General features: G+C 40.3%; 1 protein-coding gene across 2 annotated transcripts in view; it reads right to left on the reverse strand.

The window, feature by feature from the left end:
* Positions 1–26,491, reverse strand: part of LOC135082151 (ras-like protein family member 10B) — a 76,075-nt gene that overhangs the window by 19,677 nt on the left and 29,907 nt on the right. The window contains exons 1-2 of one of the 2 annotated variants that reach the window (XM_063976902.1): positions 10,657–10,848; positions 579–727 (exon numbers count right to left, since the gene is read on the reverse strand). In XM_063976902.1, coding sequence (XP_063832972.1) covers positions 579–727; positions 10,657–10,744 — 237 coding nt within the window. In that variant the 5' untranslated portion in view covers positions 10,745–10,848. Of the gene's footprint in view, positions 1–578; positions 728–10,656; positions 10,849–26,491 lie in introns of those variants that run through there. The other variant, XM_063976903.1, reaches the window with a different exon arrangement.

Raw genomic sequence — 26,491 nt, forward strand, 5'->3', positions numbered from 1 at the left:
GGCCTACTTCTTAAAACAGAATAAACTTTGAAAGCCATTAAAGGCTTATTTTATTCTATTCTATTTTGATATAATAAACAATATTCTATACTATTCTATTTTGTTATTTCTGCTTGTGGCTTCGTTATTTCAGTCACATTAAAGCTTATTTGGCTAACCAACTTATTTCTTAGTAGGTATCCTAAGGTTCTGTTTTTACATTTTGAGCACATAATCTTATGCCCGTTTTCACCATCAATCCCTAATTTTAAGTGACCCCTATAAAAACAAAATTCCTGTTAAGTGTTACCATAGGGGTCACTTAAAAATTTGGGATTGATGGTGAAAACGGGCATTAGTCTTCTAAATAATTTTGTTTGCTGATAATATAGAAGTCAAACCTTTACTCAGTTAGATCTCAATCCCAATTTATTTACTGTTTATTATTAACATTGAGCTTAAACTATTCGTGCTTATGATTAGAATAGGAACATATTATTTTACTATGGGATCAATATTGAATTTGAATTTGAATAGCTGCAACAAAAAAAGACAATCAGCTCTATCATTCATTTCTTTAAAATATTTAGTAACTTTACCTGTATAATACTAGTCTTGCCCACGGCTGGGGCGCCCAAGAGCACCACTTTGATGAGGTCGAGGCTGTCGGGACTTGGCTCCACGCTGGGAGCCCCCCCAACCGTCAGGGTGCCTGCGCCCCCCCTCTCCAGGTAATCCAAGTCCAGTTCTGTAACAAGAGAGTAGAGACTATTAAATACTAAAGGTACTTTAATGCCCGTTTTTTCCATCAATCCCTAATTTTTAAGTGACCCCTATGAAAAAAAAATTCATGATGTGTTACCGAAACGCTAGGGGTCACTTAAAAATTAGGGATTGATGGTGAAAACGGGCATAAGATACTTGAATTGTAATAATTGAATTAGAATTCAGGAATAAGAGAGGGTTGTTTCGTTTTACAATACCATCGGCCGTTAAATATCAGTGTAATTCAAAAGCTGATCCGAAGCACTAACTAAGTTTGTGATTGATATACAAACTCACATTTTCTAGGCATTTACAAAAAAGTAAATGTACCTACTAGTGAATACTTATACCTTACCGGTACGGTTGTACCCATAAAGTACTTGTATTATTAGCTTTGCTTAGTTTGGGATTAGATGTCGCGGTGTAAAATGTCCAATGTTATTGCTATAAACAGATGTTAGTCAATTTAGAGGAGCCAGATATTACACCGCTTACTTGGTCCGATATTGGATACGAAATCTTTTTAAAGAAATGTCCAATAGTTATAATGAAATAGAGACCAAAAATCTAGCCCCTTAACCTTAAACCTATTCAGAAGTTTTGGACTGCATCCAAGAATAGCTGTGTCAATTTAATATTTTCTTCAATTTACCTCACTCTTATTTTCTATGTAAAACTTTCTAATACTTCAGGCGCGGATCCACCGTTGTGGGCACTGTGGGCATGCCCACAACCCTAATTTGCTTGTTTTAATTATGATCTATTGATAAGATAAAAGAAAAAACGGCTGACTGATGAGCCTTTAAAAAATCGAGCGTGATTTGGAATTGGAACACAGCCGTTCATTTGATGATGTAAAAAATATCAAATTAAAAAATTGTTCAAAACATAGGTCCATGATTGTTCATGAGTGAGTTCGTACTCCAATCCAACTCTCACCTTGCTAATTTTTGGTGGCTGTGCCCACAACCTTTTTTGAGGGCTGGATCCGCGCCTGTAATAGTTAGTACTATAAATCTGTTTTAAGTAGTTTTTATCTATCTTTATCAAACACCAAGTTTGTAAAACCATCTTAATAATTGACGGGCTCTTTGTAAAAGCACAACTTTCTACTAAGGGTGGTTGGTATAGCCCAACTTTCCGACTATCATGAACTACAACTTTAAGCACTTAGAATTTTCTTTGAGCAACTACCTACTTCATTATTTCTTTATAAAATATTGTTTTACAAAAGAGAATAGTCGCTTTAATAGTGCAGCTTTCAAGCCAAGCATTTGATCTTGTTTTCTTTTGACTTCAGTAATGTATCAAATTAAATTAAATAATGGAGATGTACAAAGGTAAATTCTTTATCCAATGCATTAGTAATATCTTTATCCATTTATTATTTTATAAGGGTGGGTAAACGTCGAACGATATAGTAGTGAAATTATGATAAATGGGAAAGGGAATTGCGTAGCGGATCCGAGCACATTCCCGGAAAAATCTCGAAAAGTTTCCCGGATTTTTTTTTAATTCAGAAAACAAAGGGCGTTCGTTATTCTTTCATGAGATTTTTATTACTACGGGCGCAAATTCCTTTGACATTGACCTGCAATTATTGAGGGTCATATGACAGTTTAACTTTTCACCGGAACAAACTTGACCTTCATTGGTTGGGTCTTCATTGGCGATCAAGCTGTAGATAATAGCTACACAGGAGTTGCAGCGGCTGGAACGAGAGATGGGAATAGTCCTGCAAAATTTCGACAACACTACCTCTGTCCAGGTAACTTAAGGTTCGTTCGTTCGTTTCAGCCGAAAGACGTCCACTGCTGGACAAAGGCCTCCCCCAAGGATTTCCACAAAGACCGGTCCTGCGCCGCTCGCATCCAGGCACCTCCCGCGACCTTCACCAGGTCGTCGGTCCACCTAGTGGGAGGCTTGCCCACGCTACGACTTCCGGCTCGTGGTCGCCACTCAAGAACTTTCCTGCCCCAGCGGCCATCAGCTCTACGAGCTATGTGCCCCGCCCACTGCCACTTGATTTTAGCGATTCTGCAGGCTGTCAGTCAATCACAGCTAGAGGTATAAATATAAAATAGATCCTGTGTTGTAGTTCGACCTCTAGTTTGACCTGTAGTTTTTTCTTATCTTTTTTTACTGTAGTATGTTACTTTCGTAAGTGCCACCAGTGATCAAAATTGAATAAAATATTTTTGATTTGATGTAAACATACTTCGACTCTATTTTGACTCAAGTAGGTTTCCACGTGTATGAATTTAATTTCAGCCACAACTAGGAGTTTGAAGATTTAATTTGAGAAACAATTAACAAGGACTTCCAGGAAATTTTAATCAATCCGCTTTTCTGTTTAGAGGATCGTATCAGTTAAGTATTTACAATTACATAACTAAGTACTAGTATCTAATGGTTTTCTGCTCTTCAATAGGCACCGTTCAAACTGTTATTTTCTCGAAAATCTTTTTGTAAGTTTGACAATTTCTTGTGAAATTTCAAAGATTCTACTTTATTTAATACTAGCGGCCGCCCGCGACTTCGTACGCGTGGATCCCGTTTTACCCCCTTCATCTATCTTACGCGGTTTAGATTTTTTCATACAAATGTTTTTTCCCGCTAACCCCCGTTCCCGTGGGAATTTTGCAATATCCTGTTGTAAATAAGCTTTAAGTTTACTAAGGTACATGCATGCCAAATTTCAAGCGTCTAACTTAAGCGGTTTTAGATTTTTCATATAAATGGATTTTCCCGCTAATTCCCATTCCCGTGGGAATTTCTAAGTATACTATAACCTGCCCAGGAGTATGAAGAATAATTGTACCAAGTTTCGTTAAAATCCGTCGAATAGTTTCTGTTTCTATAAGGAACATACAGACAGACAGACAAAAATTTTACTGATTTCATTTTTGGCATCAGTATCGATCACTAATCACCCCCTGATAGTTATTTTGTAAATATATTTAATGTACAGAATTGACCTCTACAGATTTATTATAAGTATAGATACTTATCCATTTTCTGTAAAAAAAAAACCTTCTAGCTTATTATGGTAGGTATGTTATAACAAATTAGGCGGTCATATTCTAAACACTTAAAATATCACAGAGAAAATTATTTTAAATACCTCAACATACAGGAGAGTACATTCTATTTTGAACCCAACCACACAATATATTAGACGCAAATTGATTCTCCAGCTATATTGAGTTTCTTATCACCCTGTATACAATTAGAACTACGTTTTCCTCGTAACGGTATTTAGTAAAGGAGCTTATCTTGGACTAGTTTTTACTCACATCTTATTTAACAAAGCCTACTAGAAAGCCCTTGAAAATTGAGGTAATTTTTAAGCTGGGTTGCACCATCTTACTTTAACTTTGACAACGTCAAAAATCTGTCAAACTTCATACAAAAAGCACCGGTTATCGTCATAGGTACCTTTTACCATAGGTTTCCGTTAATGTTAGGTGGTGCAACTCAGCTTGGTCCACTTGAAACCTCGAATCCGTTTTATTAAGTAAAATGTCTTATTAAATAACAAATAATAATATTTTATAACGATAAAACTCTCCCACTTTCGAAAAAATTACCTATGATTGTACATTTTTCACAATGTTTTGACATAAGATTTTTGCCTCACTTTAGACGAAGCGTTTGTATAAATAATATCCATATAGGCTTTATAATTTAACTTATACGTAATTTGTACTTTCATGTTTTGTAAGACTGAAACTAATGAATGCGGGTTCTGACAAGTTTTGGTCAAACTTTACAGTAAGTTCACCTACGTTCTGTATGTCAAAGGTTTTTGGAAAGATAATTTCTTGAAAGTGGAAGATAAAATAGTTTCATCTTTCATCAAAGACTTGATGTACGACTACACAAGCTGTGCTGAATGACAATAATAAAACAATTGACAATAATATAAACAATTTGACATCTAATTTAATTTATTGAAGTAAGATTATTATAATTAATATTATTGAATAACTAATTGAATTTATTGACATAGCTATATAATAATTATAATTGTAATTGTAATTTATAATAATGATTTTTATGCACAAATTCACATGCCAGCTACGCTGGTGAGATAAGCTGCACCTCTTTTTAATTTAAGACCACATATTTTATTGTACCACATTATCTCGGTGAATAAATAATCTTTGAATCTTTGAAAAATAGCTCAATATGGATGTGTTTTCATTATTTTTGGTACTTAACTAGCACATCATTTTTTTGTTACAACTTGTCCAGTGCTTAAGAGCGTTTACGTCTAGCGTGGCATGTCAAGTTTAGGTAATTTCGATGCTATTTTTATTCACACTAAAATAATTGTGACTGTGTGCGTGTTCTCACGCTCTATAGTCAAACCAAAATACTTTGATCCACCATCGTAAAAGTGTGCCAGGCTGTCAAGTGACACCTCAAGGAAACTATAAAATCTTCAAATCTTCCAACACTGACTCCATAATTATAAATCATGGTATACATTAGTCCTAATAAATAATAAATACGTAAATCATTTATCAAATAGTAAATTATCAAAGTTTTTTTTACTATTTTGAGAATATTTTATGCAGCCTATGTTCAGCAGAAAAAAAATTGAATTTTAATGGTGAGAGATTTTTTCAAATCGGTTCTATTCAAGACAAACTTTTCCTGTTAACTATTCTTTTTTTTATTCGGAAAATGCATAACATTTCATACCCACCAGCTGCGGGGGCAGCTAGTGGGTTATGTGGGGTTCTTCCTACTAGAAGGTGGGTAGCCCCTACACCCACTAAAAACCTAACTGTTTCTGCCATGATCCATATGAGTGATATGAGGGAACGCGGGACATCGCCATTGGCTGTTGCCTGTAGCATTCGTCCTTAGCCGCCACCAGACACCTCCATGTCTAGCGACCGAGGCCTGTTAGGAAGGGACAGTTGGAGACCATAAGCTGTCCTCTTGCGCCCAGGGTGTCGGCGGCGGATAACCGGAGTGTCGGCTGAGGCCTCTCGCTCCCCCTTTCCACTGCTTCTTTCTGTGAAAGAACACTTTCACAGAGAGTAAGCACACTATACCATAAGATTATTTGTCTCATAAGAATTGTATTTTATACTAATGTAGATATTGTTTCCGAAAGCGAGCGGGTTCATTCCGTACCTGTACGCTTCATGCGTTCTCCAGCAAAAGCTGAAAATCAGTGTTCTACCCTTTTGAGGGTAGTGTTTATGTTACGGTTAATGTGATAAATTGAAAATTATTAATAATAACCGGTTATTATGAATAATTACCGACAGTCGCGGTAAAAGTGATAAATTAATCACATTTAACAGTGATTATTTAATAATTCAACCTCAGTACTAACAAATTTCATAAAAGAGAACAACATCTTGTGTACGTGCTCGTGTACAGCCAAACTTTTGAACGTTCTGATATCATATATTAATATAATTTGGCATAATGAGTTTGGAATGTTTCTTGCTTAATATTACTTTTCCATGATGCCTATAACATAATGTTTTGATTTAAAGTGAAAAATAGGTTAAGGTGCGGCGGGGGTGGCCCTTGGGCCCTTGGGCCACCCCTAAGCCGCCTATTTAGTTTTATATACACATAAATGACCTCATATTAATCACATTTACCAAATCATGCGGTAATAATTCATAATAACCGGCGATTATTCATAATTTTCACATTTATCACTTTGACCGTAACATACATACATAACTTGCTGTTCCAAATTTTCGTCATTCGTTTTCGTTTCATCGCTAAAAATAACTTAATTTTATTTTTCATTACGTCTGAAATAGAATTTGTTGTAAAAATAGACTACATCGACTGTAATGAAAAATAACAATAAAATATTTTAATTACCAAGTGATCGCAAAATCTACCACCAAGATTTTGCGGATACACTATAAACGTCCAGCTATCTGTCAAAGATCAACGTACGCGTGACACATGTCAGCAGAGCACGGAGCGACGTGACCTCACTCTGGAACGCCTCGAGGCGGACTGAATTTGAACGATTCGTGCGCGGCGATTTATAGTAGTTTTCAAATACTCATAGAAAAAAAATTACAATGAATTATTTAACATTTCAATATAAATATTTTAGATAAGATAGTCTTCTATCATATTAAGCTATTTTTGTGTTGAATTAAGGAAGAATATTGGTGAAAAATCACTTTGATTTCTGGGTATTTTACGTTTTTTGAATTTGTGATTTCTTATTGTAAAATGCTTAAATCTAAAAATTTTCTCAACTAACTATTTGCCCAAGGATCTATGCTATAGGATATAAATGTTTATTAAATCGTTTTCACAGTATTTTTATAAGAATTTCAGCTTGTAAACTGACGCTAAAGTGGAAATTTAGAAAACCTGTGTGGACTTATCTTGATAGAATTCCTAAATACTATACTAATCGAAATATTTTCTCAACTAACTATTTAGACTAGGAAATTGCCTAATTATTTATGCCTATAACATATTTGTAATATAACTGGTTAATGATTGTAACGAGTTGAAAAAGTACTGTTTTTGCGCCAAACGGCGTAAACGCTCTTAAACTGCTTACTATAAGTTTTTGATGAAAAGAATTCCGTGTAATAGAAAAAAAATACATATTTAGGTGTCTATACCTACTTATTGGGGTTTACCTGTAATTTTTTGGGTTGTACTACTTGAAGTTTCCAATTATGATAAAGTTGAACAAATACTTCTTATAAATAACACTGAAAGATAAGATGTTTTTTTCTGAAATAATACAGTCCTCTGCCAGAACTCAGCTAAAATAATATTTTTTATATTTCCAGCTAGGATGTCTGCTAAAAGAAATTGCCGAGAGCGACGCGGCAATTAAGTTAGGCGTGCCTCTTGAGGTAATTGCCGCTTTTTAATATTTCATAGCCGATAGTGCCTCGTATTTATTCCTAGCTCGAGAAGACATACAGGTAAGAAGTTATTACATTGATCATGAACCTATTCTTATAAAGATGTTGTAATTAACTGTTGAAGAATCTATTGAAATAAATAAATAAAGACTCGATAACGGTAAAAATATTATAGGTATTGCAGTTCTTTGTGAGATCAGTCGAATCTGTTAATATTACACAGGTGAAATCTCATACTTATGTTCAAAATCAAAATCAAAAATATCTTATTCGATTTAGACTACTGGTGGCACTTATGAACGTCAAAATATAGTAAATAAAAAAAGGTAGTTAATTCTATGTCTGCTGCTGAGCCCCACAGTAAAAGACCATAAGACATAATACCAGGCCTGTTCATCTCCGCGAGTTTACATCGAAAACAAAAAACGCACGATTGCCCCCTACAAGAGTACTATTCGACAAGGCCTCACATACGAGCGAACATTGACTCACGCACGCGTATTCTTGTGTATGATGGAAAAAAATATCCCATCAAAAACAATACTTGTCAAAAAAACCAAGTCTCGCAACTCAGTTGTTCTACGGTAAAAAGTTGTGAGATCCATGTAATACCAAGTCCAGGCCAGGAAATCTTTAACGTTTTACATAAATATATTGACTTGGCCATCGCACTAAATAATTTAATTTACACGTGTTTTCATGCGATGGCCAAGTCAATATAATTATGTAAAACGTTAAAGATTTCCTGGCCTGGACTTGGTATTACATGGATCTCACAACTTTTTACCGTAGAACAACTGAGTTGCGAGACTTGGTTTTTTTGACAAGTATTGTTTTTGATGGGATCTCATTTCTTTTTGTATTTTGTAGACAGCAGTTATGTATCTAGAAAACTGGACCGAAATTGAAAAATTTTACTCGACTTGGCGGTTGCACTACCGTGCCCCCAAATCTAATTTCTTTTTGTATTTTGTAGACAGCAGTTATGTATCTAGAAAACTGGACCGAAAATGAAAAATTTTACTCGACTTGGCGGTTGCACTACCGTGCCCCCAAATATTTTAGTTTTTCCTTGATTCATACACCAAACACTACTTATATTCCAAATTTGAAGCTTCTAGGTCTGCTAGAAGTGCCTTAGAATTTTGGTGAGTCAGTCAGTGAGTCAGTGAGTCAGTGAGTCAGTGAGTGACAAAATTAAGTAACTTTGACCCGTTATAATTCTTAAACTACTGGTTCAAATTGAATGAAATTTTAAATATACCGTGTCTTTACAATGCCTGCATAGCTAATGAAAATTCAGCCTTCTAGTTTTATCCACAACGAAGTTACAGGCGGTCGAAAATGGCCTGAATTGCTTCGAGAAAAGGATGGTACGGCCGTGCCGCTTTTTTGCTCGACTTGGTGGGGGCACTACCGTGCCCCCAGAAAAATGGTGTAGTATTTAACTGCCTAAATAATAATAAAAACACAGAATGTACTTTTTTAAGTTGCCTGAAGACACTGAGAGGTAAATAAGTAGTTAATATTATTCATGATAATTCATGCTAAATCATGTATTTCCTCCGCCATTTTCTGCAGATTGGCACCTCACGTCACATCATTTTACCGAAGTCAGCCCTATAGCTTCGGCGCAGTACCGATCACTGACGTTTGTCAACAAAACTTCTGACAAACTTGCTTGACTCTTGAGACAAGCTAAATTACACCATATTGTTAATGACATTGAGCATACATTTTTTTAAATACCTTCGCGAAGTAAAACTTCTGTACGTAGTACTTATTATTATTCTGTGATAATACTATGAAAATAACTAAAATATACAAGCCTTGCTTTTTCAACATCAGTCAAGTTTCTGATCGTTCCATTAATTAACTACCACTATAAATAAATCGGATGAGCATAGCTATGTTATTTTATGGATTGCGTAGCATCTTTGAACAACTCTATCTGCATTATAATCCAGCTAGGGTTTACGAGTAGTTAGTGTGATGAGTCCGAGAAAGTTAAAATAATTATTAACTCGATCCCCTAGGATCCTGCTCTTGGCTAGTTTTTAACTAGATCCCAGGATCTCGGTTAAAAACTAACCAAGAGCAGGACGTTGGCAATTAAGTTAGAGGAAAGTACGCTGCTTGAGGTAAAATTAAAATGTAGCTGCTTTTTAAAATTTTGTAGCACTATTTTTTAGCCCTGCCTTAAATGTTGTCGCGTAAAACTTATACTTACTCTGGACCAAAAGGAAAAAGCCGAAAAAGGGTCGGTTAGAAGATCTTCAATATTATCTACCTAGCTTTATTAAATGAAGACTAAATTAATTTCAGGATATTATAAATGTAAAATAAGTTTTTTTGATATGGTTTGTTTCATAGAGCCTTCATCATCATCATCTCAGCCACAGGACGTCCACTGCCTTACCCGACTCTTATTCTTTCCGGTCCAGTGTAATATCTAGCTATCGTGATGCACATCCATCAAAATCCCGTAGTATTTGGGTCAAGGAATACCAACATACATCCTTCTAAACTTCTGCGTTTATTGTTATAGGATTATCCCAACTAATATTACAAATGCGAAAGTAACTTTGTCTGTCTGTCTGTTACGTTTTCTTCGCTAAACTGTCCCTGGTAGTCCCTGGAAAGGACATAGGATAGTTTTTATCCCTGCTAATATTATAATGCGAAAGTAAATCTGTCTGTTACGCTTTTATGTCTAAACCACTGAACCGATTTTTTTGTTTGGTATAGAGATACATAGTTTGAGTCCCGGGAAAAGACATGGATAGTTTTTATCCCTGCTAATATTATAAATGCGAAAGTAACTCTGTCTGTTAAGCTTTCATCCCTACAGCACTAAACCTATTTTGACGTTTTGTATATGAGTACTGGGAAAGGACATAGGATAGTTTTTATCCCGTTTTTGAAGCAGTGATGCGCGCGATAAAGTTTTTCTGAGACAGACAAAATTTCACGAGAAGCAGCGGGCTAAAGCTAGTATTTTGTTATCATTATTATAATAACTTACCCAATATTTTGTTTTGCTTCGTACAGTTCCCTCTGCCATTGTTATCGTCCTCTCTGTCGTGTTTAGACGAGTGGTCCAATCTGTTCATTTCAGATCCACAACTTCACTCCAAGTTGATGATTTTTTGACTAAACTCATTATATTGATGTATTGTCCACCTTTTTACACTTTTGAGACTATTTTGTTATACTTTTTGACTGTTTATTATCACTTATTCATAAATATTACGCGGCCACTGTTATTTTTAATAATCTCTACATAATTATGACAAAGTTTTATATTTTGATCTAACAAATTGTTTCGCACACAATACTCTATTTCACTATAATTTGAAGATACTAAAGTTCATTCACTGTTTAAAACTAAATTACTTCAATCTACTTCAATATACACTATTCTTTTTAAAAGTCCACTTAAATTGTATGTTATTTTACACTATTGCCTATTCCACTCAGTCCAAACTCCAAACACAAACTTATTTTTAAAAGTTTTATTTTCAAAATGAGGTTTAAACTTTTAAAGCGCGAACCTCTTTTCGCGTGAAAATGGCGGGAAATTTTGGCGCGACACGTACGCTCTCTCCCGGCGCACAGAGTAAACTGAGCATTGAGTGAGCAAGGCAAAGACATCCCGCGTTCAGCCCGTTAATCCGGCGTGCATGTATCATTCGCGGGATTACAATCCACAACGTATCTTTCGTATACGTAGACAGGTGCGGTATTAAGGGTGTCGCTTTCGATATAATGGGGATGCGACGTTGTTATTGTGTCGGTTTTTATTCCTGTTTTTATGCGTAAGTTAAAATAAGTTCCGGATTTTTTTTTGTAAGGAAAAAGGTAAGAGTTCTATGGATAAAATTATATTAGACTTGTTGATTATAATAAACATTATTATTATCTACTTATGAAAAATTCAATAAAAAATTAAATGGCCAAGAACATTTTAAAAATAAAATTTTATAAGTTTACCTATTCATAACTTTATTAAATTTCTTAACTCTAAGAAAACGAAATTTTGGTAAATGTGTATTAACTTTAGATTATTATTAACTTAGGTTCTTTATTTATTATTACACAATATACTCGCGTGTATTGGTTTTAGTTTAAAAATGCTTTACAACAAAAACCCACTTTAAAGATAAGAGATCCAATAAAATCTTACGGTTAATACTAAAACGACCCTTACAGTAACGGGCAGTCATTTCACCTGTCATGGTGACATAAGATGTAACCATAAAGGATCTTATTTCTCTTTTTTGAAACTTGATGGTCTATTTCGCAACGAATTCGCATTTACAGCTTAGCACTTATTCTATTTATAGCATAGTATTCGTGCAACTTTGTAAGTCTAACAAGATGGCTGGAAGCTTAATTAAAGTGTATACTTAACTAATAGAATTACAGTTAAATAGTTTAGGCCACAAACTCTAAACTTTAGGCTCAAATGGTCAAATTGTTACAGGGTCTTCGATTTTAGAACCGCTGTGTTATTTTATCGATTGATACCGTTAAATAAAGTCACGAATGAACGACAGTACATCAAGTTAAGTATAGTGGTGTCTTATCTCGTTGTAATACAAGATATTTTGCAATAAAAAATGTATAGGTTGATTATGCTGTCGACCTTATAAGGTGCGAAAAAGGCGATATCATAATTCTGTACTAATTATTGGTTCGTCTTGCTACTTATATTATAAAAAGCACGTCGAAACAATAAGCATCAGCATATAATATCACATCTTACCTATAATTATTTAAGCAAGAAATTTGTGTCTACTTTTAGAATCCATCGCACTAATGTTTACTTGGAATTACGTATCTATCTTCACAGCCTCTATCAAAATAGGCCACTATTAATGGACAACCTAAATAAATGGCGCTAACATCAATCAACCAACTAAAGGAGGAAATAATAGTCACAACACAACACATCACGTCCACATCATTTCTAAATCCCCCGGGATAACCGAAACCCGGGACGTAACGGATACACACGGATCGGGATTGTGGTTATGGTCACATCCCTACTGCCGCAGATTAGCGTTGTTTGTCGCATACGAGTGTGTGATGTGCTGTATTTGAAAAAAGAAACGAGAATGCTTTTTTATTTGAAAAAGTCGGTAAATCGGTGAAGTGTTACGTATTGACTGAGCATTGTATTTGCAAAGAAAAGAGGAATCTATACTTAATATTATAAATGCGAAAGTAACTCTGTCTGTCTGTCTCGCTTTCACGCCTAAACCACTGAACCGATTTTGATGAAATTTGGCATAGAGATAGTTTGAGTCCCGGGGAAGGACATAGGATAGTTTTGATCCCGATTTTTCTGTGACAGACAAAATTCCACGCGGGCGAAGCCGCGGGCTGAAAGCTAGTATCTACATAAATGAGAGGTTTATATGTTATGAATAAAAAGGCAGTAGCCATTATCTCTAACCCTAAGCTGTTCATAGTGTAACGATGGGTACATTAGGAGTAAAATATAGCGACAAGTTACGAAAAATGTCGTTCAACATGCGTTGAATATCCAAGAGGTACTTTATTGATACACGTGGCGATTGTATTTATAGAGAGAATTATTACTCATCAGACTAAAATAATTATGTAATTACTTATTTCTCTGTTTACATCTTGGGAAGTAAAGTACTATTAATGCCCGTTTTCACCATCCATCCCTAACTTTTAAGTGACCCCTGTGGTAACATATTAAATGGAAAAAAGGAATTTTGTTTTCAAAGGGGTCACTTAAAAATTAGGGATTTATGGTGAAAACGGGCTTAAGTATATTCAGAAGTTTAATGCCCGTTTTCACCATCACTCCCTAATTATTAAGTGACCTTAATCAACTCAATTCAACAAGATAACAAATCCGATGACCACCTACTAATTCTGTAATTTAACTTGTTGATAATTTTCATACAAAAAATAAAACAAAAGTTTTAAAATAGCAACCAAAGTATCTTTGATAGGCAAAACAATCGAAATTCATACAGTCTCCAATCTACCCAGATTAGTAGTAGGTACCTGCTTAGTGCCTAACAGATTGTGCAATTCTAATGCCCGAATGCGCAGTGTGCACAATTTGCCTCTGACAGAGAAATCCTTTGGGATCTCTGAAAATTGGGATTGCTGGATGCATTGGTTACATTTGTGAGCTAACTGGGAATTGTACAGTCAGCGTCAAATAGTTCGTGACACTCAAAGTAGCCAAAAAGTTCGCAAGACGTCTTTGTTACGATTGGAATAAGGTTTATTGTGTTGTCAACCTTTTTGGCTACTTTGACTTACTTGACTTATGGTCCTATGTCCCCTAGATGGGGCAGAGGGCGTCCACAACAGTCCTCCATCTCGTTCGGTCTTGAGCTTCTCGCTTGATCTCGCTCCAGGTTTTGCCGATCTTCTTCGCCTCGTCCGCTACAGTGCGCCGCCAAGTTTGCCTGGGTCGACCACGTTTGCGTTTTCCTTGGGGATTCCAATCCAGAGCCTGCTTAGGGATGTGATCGGGGTCCCTTCGGAGAGTGTGGCCAATCCAGTTCCACTTGCGGCGCTTGATCTGCTGGTCGATCGGAATTTCGTGGCAGCGTTCCAATAGCTCGACGTTGGAGATTTTCTCGGGCCAGTATATGCCGAGAATTCGGCGAAGGCAGCGGTTGATGAAGACCTGCAGCTGGTGCGAGATAACCTTGGTGACCTTCCACGTTTCACACCCATAGAGCAGAACGGATTTAACGTTGGACCCGAATATTTTGATCTTGACCCTTCGGGTCAATTTCCGTGACTGCCATATGGGGCGAAGTTGTGCGAAGGTAGCTCTGGCCTTGGCAATGCGCGAAGTGATGTCCTCTTCGGTACCTCCAGTTTCTGACACGACGCTCCCGAGGTAGGTGAAATTGTGGACTCGTGCCACATCCTCTGCACCAATCCGTAATGGCGTGCAATTTCTCACACCAGATCGCATCTCTTGGGTCTTCCGGCAGTTAATTTTGAGCCCTGTGATACCCGCTTCTCGATGTAGGTCATCAAGTTTGGACTGCATATCGTGATGCGTGTGGCTCAGCAAACAGAGGTCATCGGCATAATCTAAGTCCTCTAAGACTCCGATTATACCCCACTCTATTCCACGCCGTTGGTCTTGATATGCGCGATTCATGACTCCATCCAAGACAACCAGAAAGAGAAGGGGCGAAAGCAGGCAGCCTTGCCGGACGCCCGCATGCACCTCGATGTCTTCGGAGATGAGGCCGTCGTGAGTCACCGTACAAGAATATTTCCTGTAGATGGCCTTCAGTAGGTCGATGATTTTCGGCGGGACACCAATGTCAGCGAGTCGCGACCATATACTTGCCCACTTCAGCGTATCAAAGGCTTTTTCAAAGTCTACAAAGGTTAGGTAGACTTCCCTTTGCCATTCTGATGCCTGCTCCAAAATGATACGCAAAGTATTGATCTGGTCGGTGCACGAGCGGTTCGGGCGGAAGCCAGCCTGTTCCCTCCGCAAAAGAGGTTCAACGGCCCCCGATAACCTATCCAAGATAATCTTGCAGAAAACCTTTGACGGTATCGAGAGCAAAGTGATACCTCTCCAATTGCTACACTGGCTTAGGTCCCCTTTCTTTGGCACAGTAATTAAAAGCCCCTTATTCCAGTCGTCTGGGAGTTCCTCTTCCATCCAGATGTTTTCGATGAGAGGTGTCAGAACGTCGGCGGCGGAGTTTACGTCGACTCTCAGCATTTCTGCGGTGATAAGGTCGAGTCCTGGGGCCTTGCCAATCTTGAGGGACAGGATAGCTTTGGTCACTTCGTCGTGTGATGGTGGTTCCACATTGATGTCGAGCAGCCTAGGTGGAGTAGAGGTGTGCTGCGGTGGCTCAGGCGTGGTGGTGGCTGTAGTCAAGGTAGGGCGGAAGACCTCCTGAAAGTGTTCACGATATGGGGGTTATTTGCCAACGACCCACCATATATTTTACTCGGAATCCTATTCCGATTCTTAATCGTTAAGATTACTGTTAGGCAGTTCGAGTCAGGAAATAAAGGTAGGAAGAACACGGTAGAAGGAAGAATGTTATTAGCGGATTGGAAATTATATTTAACAACAGGAATAGCAAGGGATTGATTAGGATACAATAGCAATAAAATTATTTAACCTCTCCTATGCTTTGTCTCAGATCTGTGCAACCTCTGTCAACTGCTATGTCTCAGATCTAAGACAAGACTACTTTGTCATTTTGAAACATCATTTGAAAACCGTAGCAGTTGAGGGGTGCAGTTTTGCGCGGCTCAATAGCACGCCAAAGGTTAAACGTTGAGAGCACAGCGATCGCGGAAGAAGTGTCACGACGACATATTTCAAATCTCTTCAACGGCGATGAGTGAGCGGAGATCGGTGACCGGCGTTGAAGCGAGACGGCAGCATACGTCTTCACGGGTGTGCGAGTGACGCAGATGTATTGTGACGGCCGCAGCACGCATGCGCCAACGATTCGTTCACGTTCCGTCAAGTCGGGGTTGGCCCAATCTCATAGGCGGAAGCGGATCGCTCCGAAATCTAAGGCGGTGGTCCAAGTTAGGAATGTGGCGGATGGCCGCCACAGTACTCCCCTCCGCAGACCGTGACTACGGTCGATAAAAATCAGGCAGCCGGACTCTTCGACCACTGGAAGTCCGCATGACGTCTTCTTCGGCAGGTTGAGCCGTTCTCTGAACTTCTTTAGACTCATACGCTGCCTTGAGCCGGTCAATGGAGACATTGACATTCTTGGCGTTGACGTCCAAGGTGAAGTATTTAGGTTGTCGGCTGAGAACCTTGTAGGGTCCAGCGTACGGTGGCTCCAGGGCGCCTCTCACGCGATCTTGACGAACGAAGACGTGGGAAGAGGTGTGGAGATCGCGTGGAACGTAGAAGGCCGAAGTGGAGTGCCAGGTGGTAGGACGAGGAGCAAGCTTCGCCATGCACGCGCGAAGACGAGTCGCGTACTGGGTGACGTCAGCTGCGAGGTAGTCGTCCTTGGGGCACAGGAACTGACCGGGTAGACGAAGTGCTTCGCCGTACACCAGTTCGGCAGGGGAAGACTGGAGGTCTTCCTTCCAGGCACTACGCATGCCTAGAAGAACCAGTGGTAGTGCTTCAGTCCACTGTGAAGCTGGAGCGTGGCACATGATCGCTGCCTTGAGCTGGCGGTGGAGTCGCTCAACGATACCGTTGGCCGCTGGGTGGTAGGCTGTGGTGCGGAGATGGCGCGCACCAACCAGAGAAGTGAGGGCCTGGAACAGGTGGCTCTCAAACTGGCGACCACGGTCTGTGGTTACCCGCTCAGGACAACCGAATCTGGCAATCCAGCCAGACACGAGGGCAGCAGCACAGGTCTCCGCGGTGATGTCCCTCAGCGGATACGCTTCAGGCCACCGAGTAAACCTGTCTATGACAGTGAGGAGGTACCTGTAATCACATGACAAAGGTAATGGCCCTACGATGTCGAGGTGTATATGAGAGAACCTCGAGGAAGGTGGAAGAAAAGAGGATAGAGGAGAGGTAGTGTGTCGAGAAACTTTGCTTTTCTGGCATTTTAGGCATTGCCTAGACCACTCTCTACAGTCCCTGCGAATCCCTGGCCAAACAAATCTTTGTGTCACCAGTCGCACAGTAGCTGATCTTCCTGGGTGGTGTAATTCGTGTAGCACATCAAAGACTTGCTTGCGGAACTCGGGCGTAATGTACGGACGAAGAGATGGCAGAGACGTGTCGCAGTAGACAGGCGTGTTTCTCGCCTCAGTGGCAACTTTTTGCAGTCTCAAGGCTGTTCCATGCTTGAGAAGCTCTTGCAGCTCTGGATCACTCTCCTGAGAACGTGCAAGAGACTCGTAGTCCACGGCGCAAGCTACTTCTTCGATCCGTGATAAGGCGTCGGCGACGACGTTGTCGCGCCCAGGAATGAACCTTATGTCGGTGGTGAACTGTGAGATGAAGTCAAGGTATCTGAATTGTCTAGGCGAACACTTGTCTCTGTTAAGCGAGAATGCGAATGTGAGTGGCTTGTGATCCGTAAACACAGTGAAGGTTCTGGCTTCAACCATATGTCTGAAGTACTTGATGGCTTCGTATACTGCAAGTAACTCTCGATCGTACGGGCTGTACTTCTTCTGGGAGGCGCTCAGTTTGTGAGAGAAGAAAGCCAAGGGTTGCCAGACTCGATCCTTGAGTTGCTGTAGCACGGCTCCTATAGCTACGTCAGAAGCGTCCGTGACTATGGCAAGTTCAGCAGAAGGGTCTGGATGAATGAGCTGAGTGGCTTGCGACAGAGAAGTCTTACAGTCTTCAAACGATTTCAGCATTTCCGGCGTCAAAGTAATAGGCTGTGCACCTTTGATCCGAGGGCCAGCAAGAATACTGGTGAGCGGTGCTTGGATCTTAGCGGCATTCGGTATGAAGCGTCGGTAGAAGTTGAGCATACCGAGGAAACGCTGAAGCTCCTTGACGGTCTTCGGTGGTGTGAAGTTCTGTATGGCTTCTACTTTAGATCCCAGAGGCTTAGTTCCAGCTGCAGAGACTTGATAGCCGAGGAACGTAATCTCCGATTGGCCAAGATTACACTTTGAAGTGTTAACTAGTAGCCCGTACTCTTTCAGACGTTCAAACAGCTGACGCAGGTGATCCAGGTGGACTTTTGGGCTGCTGGAGAACACCAGGATATCATCGAGATACCCGAAACAGAAGTCAAGACCCAGAAGAACTTCATCGACGAACCGCTGAAAGGTCTGCGCAGCGTTCCTTAACCCAAACGTCATGTATGGGAATTCATACAGACCAAACGGCGTGGTGATGGCAGTCTTGGGGATATCAGCTGGATTTACCGGAATCTGGTTGTATGCCTTCACCAGGTCGATGGTGGAGAAGATGGTACATCCTGAGAGCTGGTAGGAGAAGTCATGTATGTGACGGATGGGATATCGGTCTGGGATAGTCCTGGCATTAAGCGCACGGTAGTCGCCGCATGGTCTCCATCCATCGTCCTTTTTCCTCACCATGTGCAGAGCAGAAGACCATGGACTCTCTGAACGTCGAGCCGTACCACACGCAAGCATGTCCTCAAACTCCTTCTTCGCTGCTTGGAAGCGAACTGGATCAAGACGTCGAGGCTTGCAAGATACCGGTGGACCAGGGCTGACTCTAATGTGGTGCAGTGTGCTGTGCTTGGGTGGAGAACGAACGCCTGCTGGTCTGGTAATTTCTGGGAACTCGCGCAGAAGTGCGTGAAACTCGGTCTCACCAGTGACGGCTTTGACAGAAGCGATGTCGTCTGAGGTTCCAGAAGTAACAGCTGCTACAGACAGGGTTGTGATTCCATCGACCAAACGTTGATTTCTGCAGTCCACAAGCAAATTGTAGTGGCTCAGGAAGTCCACACCGATGATTGGCTTCGAAACGTCTGCTATGATGAAGTTCCAAGTAAAATCTCGCCTGAGTCCCAAGTTCAGGTGTAACAGTGCAGGTCCATAAGTGTGAATGACAGAGTTGTTCGCTGCGACGAGATCATACTTGGTCTTAGTACAGGGCGTCTTGATAGCAGATCGCGGGAAAACACACAGGTCTGAGCCAGTGTCCACGAGGAACTGCATTTTCGATGTGCGATCCGTAACGAAAAGACGGCCTGTTGCAGAGGGGCAGTCGTGGGCCGCTACTTCCGACCGCCCTTGAAGTTTTCCGAGGGGAAGCTGCAAGGCTGCTTACACTTCTTCGCCTTCGTACCGTAGGTGTAGTGGTAGAAGCAGTGTGGATGGTCAGGCGGTGGTTGTCTTGGTTTGGAGCGGCTGCGTGAGCGATTGTAGCGGTTATTTTGAGATCTCGCACGTGATCGGTTCTCTGAATCCTCAATCCTGCTAGTCAGCATAGCCACCTGTTTGGTCAACTCTGCGATCTGGTGTTCCATGTCGCTGTTGGGAACTGCAGCAGAGGAAGTGCTGGCGACTTGCGGAGCTGACGGTGCGATCTCATTGACCTTATCAGCCAACTCGCCGAGTTTGTCCTTATCGAGGTCCATTTGAGAGGCGATGACCGTCTGGATGTTCTGCGGCAGCCTGCTGGACCACAGAGTAAGCAGGAAGTCAGAAGACACCGAGGGACCAGCCAAACCCGACAGGTGACGCAGGAACTGAGACGGCTTCCGATCGCCCAGCTCTTCGTGCATCAGAAGCTGCTTAATCCGCTTTTCCTGCGAAGCTGACAGTCGTTTAATTAGCTCGGATTTCAGCTTTTCGTACTTGTCCGCTGGAGGCGGGCTGGTGATGATGTCCTTCACCTCGATGGCATATTGGTGGTCCAACTGCGCGACCAAATAGTAGAACTTGGTCTCGTCCTTAGTTATACCCGATAGGACAAACTGTGATTCAACCTGGGCAAACCACAACACAGGCTCCTCAGGCCAGAAGGGCGGGACTCTTACGCTGACTTTTAAAACTTCCTCATTGCCCATTGTTACCATTTGAAAAATCGCTCACCGCTTATGACCACACCGCGGCCTTATCCTTTTGTAGAATTTTTCCAAACTTCGACTGCTTCGGAAATTCTCCTTCTCCGTCGTCGGGGTCACCAGATATGGGGGTTATTTGCCAACGACCCACCATATATTTTACTCGGAATCCTATTCCGATTCTTAATCGTTAAGATTACTGTTAGGCAGTTCGAGTCAGGAAATAAAGGTAGGAAGAACACGGTAGAAGGAAGAATGTTATTAGCGGATTGGAAATTATATTTAACAACAGGAATAGCAAGGGATTGATTAGGATACAATAGCAATAAAATTATTTAAACGTTGAGAGCACAGCGATCGCGGAAGAAGTGTCACGACGACATATTTCAAATCTCTTCAACGGCGATGAGTGAGCGGAGATCGGTGACCGGCGTTGAAGCGAGACGGCAGCATACGTCTTCACGGGTGTGCGAGTGACGCAGATGTATTGTGACGGCCGCAGCACGCATGCGCCAACGATTCGTTCACGTTCCGTCAAGTCGGGGTTGGCCCAATCTCATAGGCGGAAGCGGATCGCTCCGAAATCTAAGGCGGTGGTCCAAGTTAGGAATGTGGCGGATGGCCGCCACAACGCCATCGTTGCAGTTGCCCTTCAGACGACACAATAAGCTCTCCATCACTTGACTTAAGAGGCTTCTTCTTTGGTCTGCTACTTCCTGCCAAGGTTTTCGTCGCTTTGTACAGCTCTCTCAGATTGCCAGTGTTAGCAGCGAGTTGGGCCTTGTCAGCAACCCCGTCAGCCCACAGTCTTTTGTCTTTCCGCGTGCTGCGGTAGATTTTCCTGCGCATCTGACGGTACTGCTGTCTGAGGGTGGCTATAAGTTGCACGTCGGTGGTTTGTAGCAACTTTAGGTGGAGCTCTCTACGGTCGCTGATCAGCTGCCATGTGGATTGTGACATCCAGTCCTCGCGCGTGTGCGTGTTGTGACCCAAGACGGAAAAGCTGGTCTCTGTGTAGGCCACTTTGATATGGTTCCACTTTTCGTCTATTGAGCATTTCTCGTCATCAAGGGCGGAGAAACGGTTTCGCAGTTCGAGCCTGAACTTGGTGCAGGTGTCAGGGTCTCTGAATTTAGTCACGTCGAACCTTCTCCCAATCCTGTCAGGTCCCCCAGCCGGTCGTGCTACCGCTACCTTGAGGCGCAGCTCAGCAGCAACCATGTAATGGTCGCTGTCGATATCAGCACTTCTTCGGTTTCGGACATCGAGCAACGACGATCGCCATTTGGAACTGATCGCAAGGTGGTCGATTTGGTTTTTGGTGATGCCATCGGGTGAAATCCATGTGTGCTTGTGGATATCTTTATGGATAAATAATGTACCACCGATGGTCAGGTCGTGGTGCTGGCAAAACTCTATAAACCGTTCTCCGTTCTCATTACGTGCTCCAAGTCCCTGTGTACCCATATGACGCTCGCAGTTTGTGTTAAAGTTCCCAACTTTAGCATTTAGGTCCCCCATGACAATCACTATGTCTTGTTTCTTTATAACCTTTAAGGTGGCGTTGAGTGAGTTGTAGAAATCGTCCTTGGTGTCCTCCGCAGATGTGTTGGTAGGAGCGTAGCACTGCACTATGGAGATCTTCCGGGCTCTTGAGTTGAAACGGGCCCAAATGATTCGATCTGAGATCGGTTTCCAATCTAACAGACTCTTCCTTGCGGCATCAGAAAGGAGAAAACCAACGCCATATTCGCGGGTGTCATCCTCACTTTCCTTACCTACTTACTTACTTTCTTTACCTTACCTTTGGCTACTTTGGGTGTCACGAAGTATTTGATGCAGACTGTACCTAGGGATGATACCATATTGAACTAAATACAGTAGCACGTTATCTCTTTGTAATACGAGCTATTTTGCATCAAAATGTATAGTCGGATGTGCTGTTGACTAGGTACGTTACGACAGCATAGAGTGATTATTTTGAGTATGTTTATGGTTTTTGTAGAAGATAGAAAAGGGCAACTAAAAATTCTATGTAAAACGAATTCATACTTATGCCTAAAAACCCCCAATTTTCATATGAATTGTGTGAGGCCCACTCGTAACACAAGCTTCTTTAGCTTACCACGAGGGGCTAACGGGACTATTAGTAATTTGTGCAATACAAATTGCTAATAATCTTTTAAAAAAAAATATTACATGTGGGACAAAGTAGGGCGATTCGCCAAGTAGGAAAACTCTTGGCGTTAAGTAATACTAATTTTGAGTTTCATCAACTGGACACACGTTTGTCCAGTCTCTTGTGTGCCTCGTGTGTCGAGTTGGTGAATTAAAAAGTATCTAAATAAATTAACTATAATCAAATACGAAATGAAAAGATAAACATTTGACTACATTACGTACAAAAAAATCACTGCAAAATCGTTGAGCCGCTGTTAACTTTCAAAAGCAATTTTTTCGCCTTTGCGCGTTAAAAATGGCTTATAAAAATTTAAACTACATTCCCGTCCCGGAGTCCCGGTAATCCGTGCCTATTCCCGCGGGACTCGTAAAAAAGAAAAAACCAATCGGCAAGTGAAAAACTGGGTAATGTGTATTAGTAGAATTAGAGCACAGAATTCCGTACAAAAGAGAAACAGTTTTTATGGACGCAATATAAAGTTTCGCAATGAAATCTACGTTCGTAATAGGTGTTCCCAGTTCCCAGGTTTTTTTCTAAGACAGAAATATTCCCGGTAACGTTTCCAGTTCCCATATAATTGATATACTCGTACTTTGGGCACACAACTGCTGGCCATTGATGACGATGATGATTGATGATGACGAATAATGACGATATAATTATTTCTATTTATGAAAAAATAACTAAACCTACGAACTAGGAGACAACTATTCAACAGTTTATGATCTAATATTCCTAAAACCCGCTCAAAAATGGAAGTTAATGTATTTCTTTTATTTTAAATAAGTAATCTTCATTTTTTAAATTAGATAAATCATTTTGACAAACAAGGAACCCAAAAACACTTATTTCTCCCCCATAAACCGGACGTAAACCTTAATGTTTTGAGTCGCATAAAATCAAAATAGTCCCTTGCTCCCTCTCTATCTTTAATGGGCTATTTATGGCCTCCAGAGAGGGGGGGCCTAATCATGGGGGTTCAAATATCGGTGTATTGGCAATAATTGATGTTTGGGCGTAGTTAAGTATGTATGAGATTCAGTATGAACTAGTAATTGTCAATCTATCTACAGTCATCAACTAACGAAAAAATTATATCCTAACATTAACGGTAACTATGACGATCACTAGTGCTTTTTGTATGGAGTTGTCAGATTTTTGACGTTTGTTAAAGTAAGATGGTGCAACCCAGCCTGAGTATTTCATCAAAGTAATCATTGCGTTTTTTCTAAATAACTATAAAAAATGTAAACTTATCACAGTTTGTCATTATGTACCTACCTACAGACGACAGCTCATCAAGGTAAATACTGTGGCATCTTATGTACCCCATCCTCCAAAAATGGTAGGCACATACTTCTTCTTCTTTTCGTGTCGACAACAAACCTACACAGTGTCAGCCCAAAACTCCGCCACAAGAGTGGCGTTGTCAGTAGCACTCATCAAATCCTCCTGAGTGCAGTTGCTTGGGCACTCAGGGCACATACGTAATTTGAAGCTTTGTCGTTTTACCTAAGTACTCCGTAATGATAAAACTTACGTGTATACGAAATATGCGATGTTCACTTATGAAACGTGGGTTATTCTCAAACAATTCTTCTAACCCAACTCAAAACGTCATTTTTCTTTCTTCTCCCGTATTTATGGGTTTTTAATGGCGCTAGTCACCCCGAGGGTAAACAAATCCACTAATCTTCCCCCGGGAACGTTCCAGAACTCGAAAAGGTTATAATATTTGAGTTCACTGATTGATTTATTTATTATTCACATCATTTGAACACAATTTGTTTTGTAAACGTATTTTTCACGTTGAACTAAGAATATTTTGTTGGTTTGCCGCACGTACCATTTTTATGTTCTTTGTTAGTAGGTACAAAAAAGTCTTGAAAATCTTATTTTCTTTTTGCTAGAAAAGAAATAGAAAAAAATTCGTAACATAATAATGTTTCTTGTACGTGTGTTGCTAAAATTATAATTTTCAGGATTTTTAAAGTAGGTACAGATACTTAGACCGTATTACCTAAGATTTCGAGAACTACCTACTGCAAAACTTATTTAATACTATATGCGAAGTTTTTGGCTTATCCCATATTATATTGGCAGACTAGGCTAATCCCTATGTTATATTTTTTTGGTTATAGATTACACCTGTATTCACAAACGATGGTTGCTTAAGTGAATCAGCAAATCGAAACCACAGCGTTGAATAGAGCTCTGTGATTGGTTTGAGTGTGTGACCCTGTGCATCCACGCGCACTGTGAGACCTCATAGTAATGTTTGTGAATACGGGCGGCAATGTGTTACATTCTTCATCATCACCATAATTAGTATGTTGAGCTCTAGGTAGAGCACAAAGCTAAAATCTCATTATTTCACATTTCCCCTCCAAAATGAAAACTATATTAACGTACACGACGTCCACGAGGTCCGTTGAAAGCTTTATAATAATTACAAAAGTTTTTAATTAATTTCCTGCTATAATAGTTTCCTTTCATAACATGCCTGTGCTATTTTTTACCTTATAATTAACTTCTATCACACACTTGTGGCTTTCACAAAAAAGCTGGGCGCCAAAACTTCTCGTTTCTCCCTGGTACCCTAAAAAGGGGAAATTCATTAGCGTTTCCCGAGAACGCAAACATTTTATATTGCTCGGTACCTAATCCTACGTTTGTGGGCAGAAAGAATTTGGGAATAGAGATTGCCAAAAATGCAAACAAGATTGCACTTTTTCTACTCTATTTCGAACTGTGCAGTGTGCAATCCGAATTAAATGGAAAATAGACTGAGTGCTTTTCCTACGTCTTTATTAGCATTGGAATTCCACGAAGATTTGTATGAATAAATAAAGGCTCGTTCCCACGATAATCCAGTTTTCGGGATTCAGTAATGCAGAATCCCGCAAAACTGGACTGTCGTGTGAACACACGCTATGTCTGGGTTGCACCATCTTACTTTAACTTTGACAAACGTCAAAAATCTGTCAAATTCCATACAAAAATCACCGGTTATCGTCAAAGTCACGGTCAAAGTTAGGTGGTGCAACTCAGCCATTGTGTGTTTGAAATTCGAATTACATATTCGAACGGATCGGTTCTTTGCGGAACACTGCAAACGGGGTTATCGTGTGAACGTTAATATTAAAACACGTACTACTAAACGGGATCCTGCAAAAGACGGGATGTCTCCGTGAGAACAAGCCCTAACAGTTATGTTGGCGACAGATCTGGTAACACCGATGCTAGGCCATGGTCTATGGACTGCAGCCTAGCAACGGTGTTAGCCATCTTGTTTTCGCTATAATTCTGTTGCTTTGCTACTAAGGCTGCACCACCTTATTTTAACTGTAACAAAACTGTAACAATAACAATGACCGGTGCTTTTTGTATGGAGTTTGACAGATTTTTGACGTTTGTCAAAGTTAAAGTAAGATGGAGCAACTCAGCCTAAGTGATCTCAAATACAGTTTTGTATTTTAAGTTGAGCATTTTCCATTTCTGTGGCCAACAAGTTATTAATACGATGCCTTTTGGGCTATAGTCGCCAGATATTTAAAAAGCCATTCAGCTATTTAAAAAGAAATTACCAGACCAAGGACAGTGACGTCACTATTAGTCTATGTGTACTGCCTAAACAATCCCCCAGGGAAATAAACAAAAAACGCCAATCTTCCGTAGGTAACCGAAGTTGATTTATTACTCGAATCACTAGGGAGTGAGCCTATAACGACATAAGTGATTGAAAAGTATTTGAACGGTGATTTGGCGTTTTGACAAAGGACGAGGAAAACGCATTACCGATATAAACGGTAAAAACGGTTGCAATGGAAACGTTTTGTACAAGTATATTGTTAAGAGATCTCTATTATAAGAAATAAGACATAGGTAATTGGATACCAGAACGAATATACCTACAGAAAATTCAAGTTAGAAACGAAGTAATTCTGGAACTAAAAGACTTACACCCGTATTCACAAACAAAACTTGTTTAAGTGAAGCAGCAAATCGAACACACAGCGTTGAATAGAGCTCTGTGATTGGTTAGCGTGTGACCCTGTGCGTCCACGCGCACTGTGAGGCCTAATAGAAATGTTTGTGAATACGGGCGTTAGATGCTATAATGAATTGAAAGATAGTTCTTTGAAATAGAATCTGAAGAAAATAACGAATAATGCTAATGAAGACGAGTA

Source organism: Ostrinia nubilalis, chromosome 21 (genome assembly GCF_963855985.1).
Source record: "Ostrinia nubilalis chromosome 21, ilOstNubi1.1, whole genome shotgun sequence".
Classification (NCBI taxonomy): domain Eukaryota; kingdom Metazoa; phylum Arthropoda; class Insecta; order Lepidoptera; family Crambidae; genus Ostrinia; species Ostrinia nubilalis.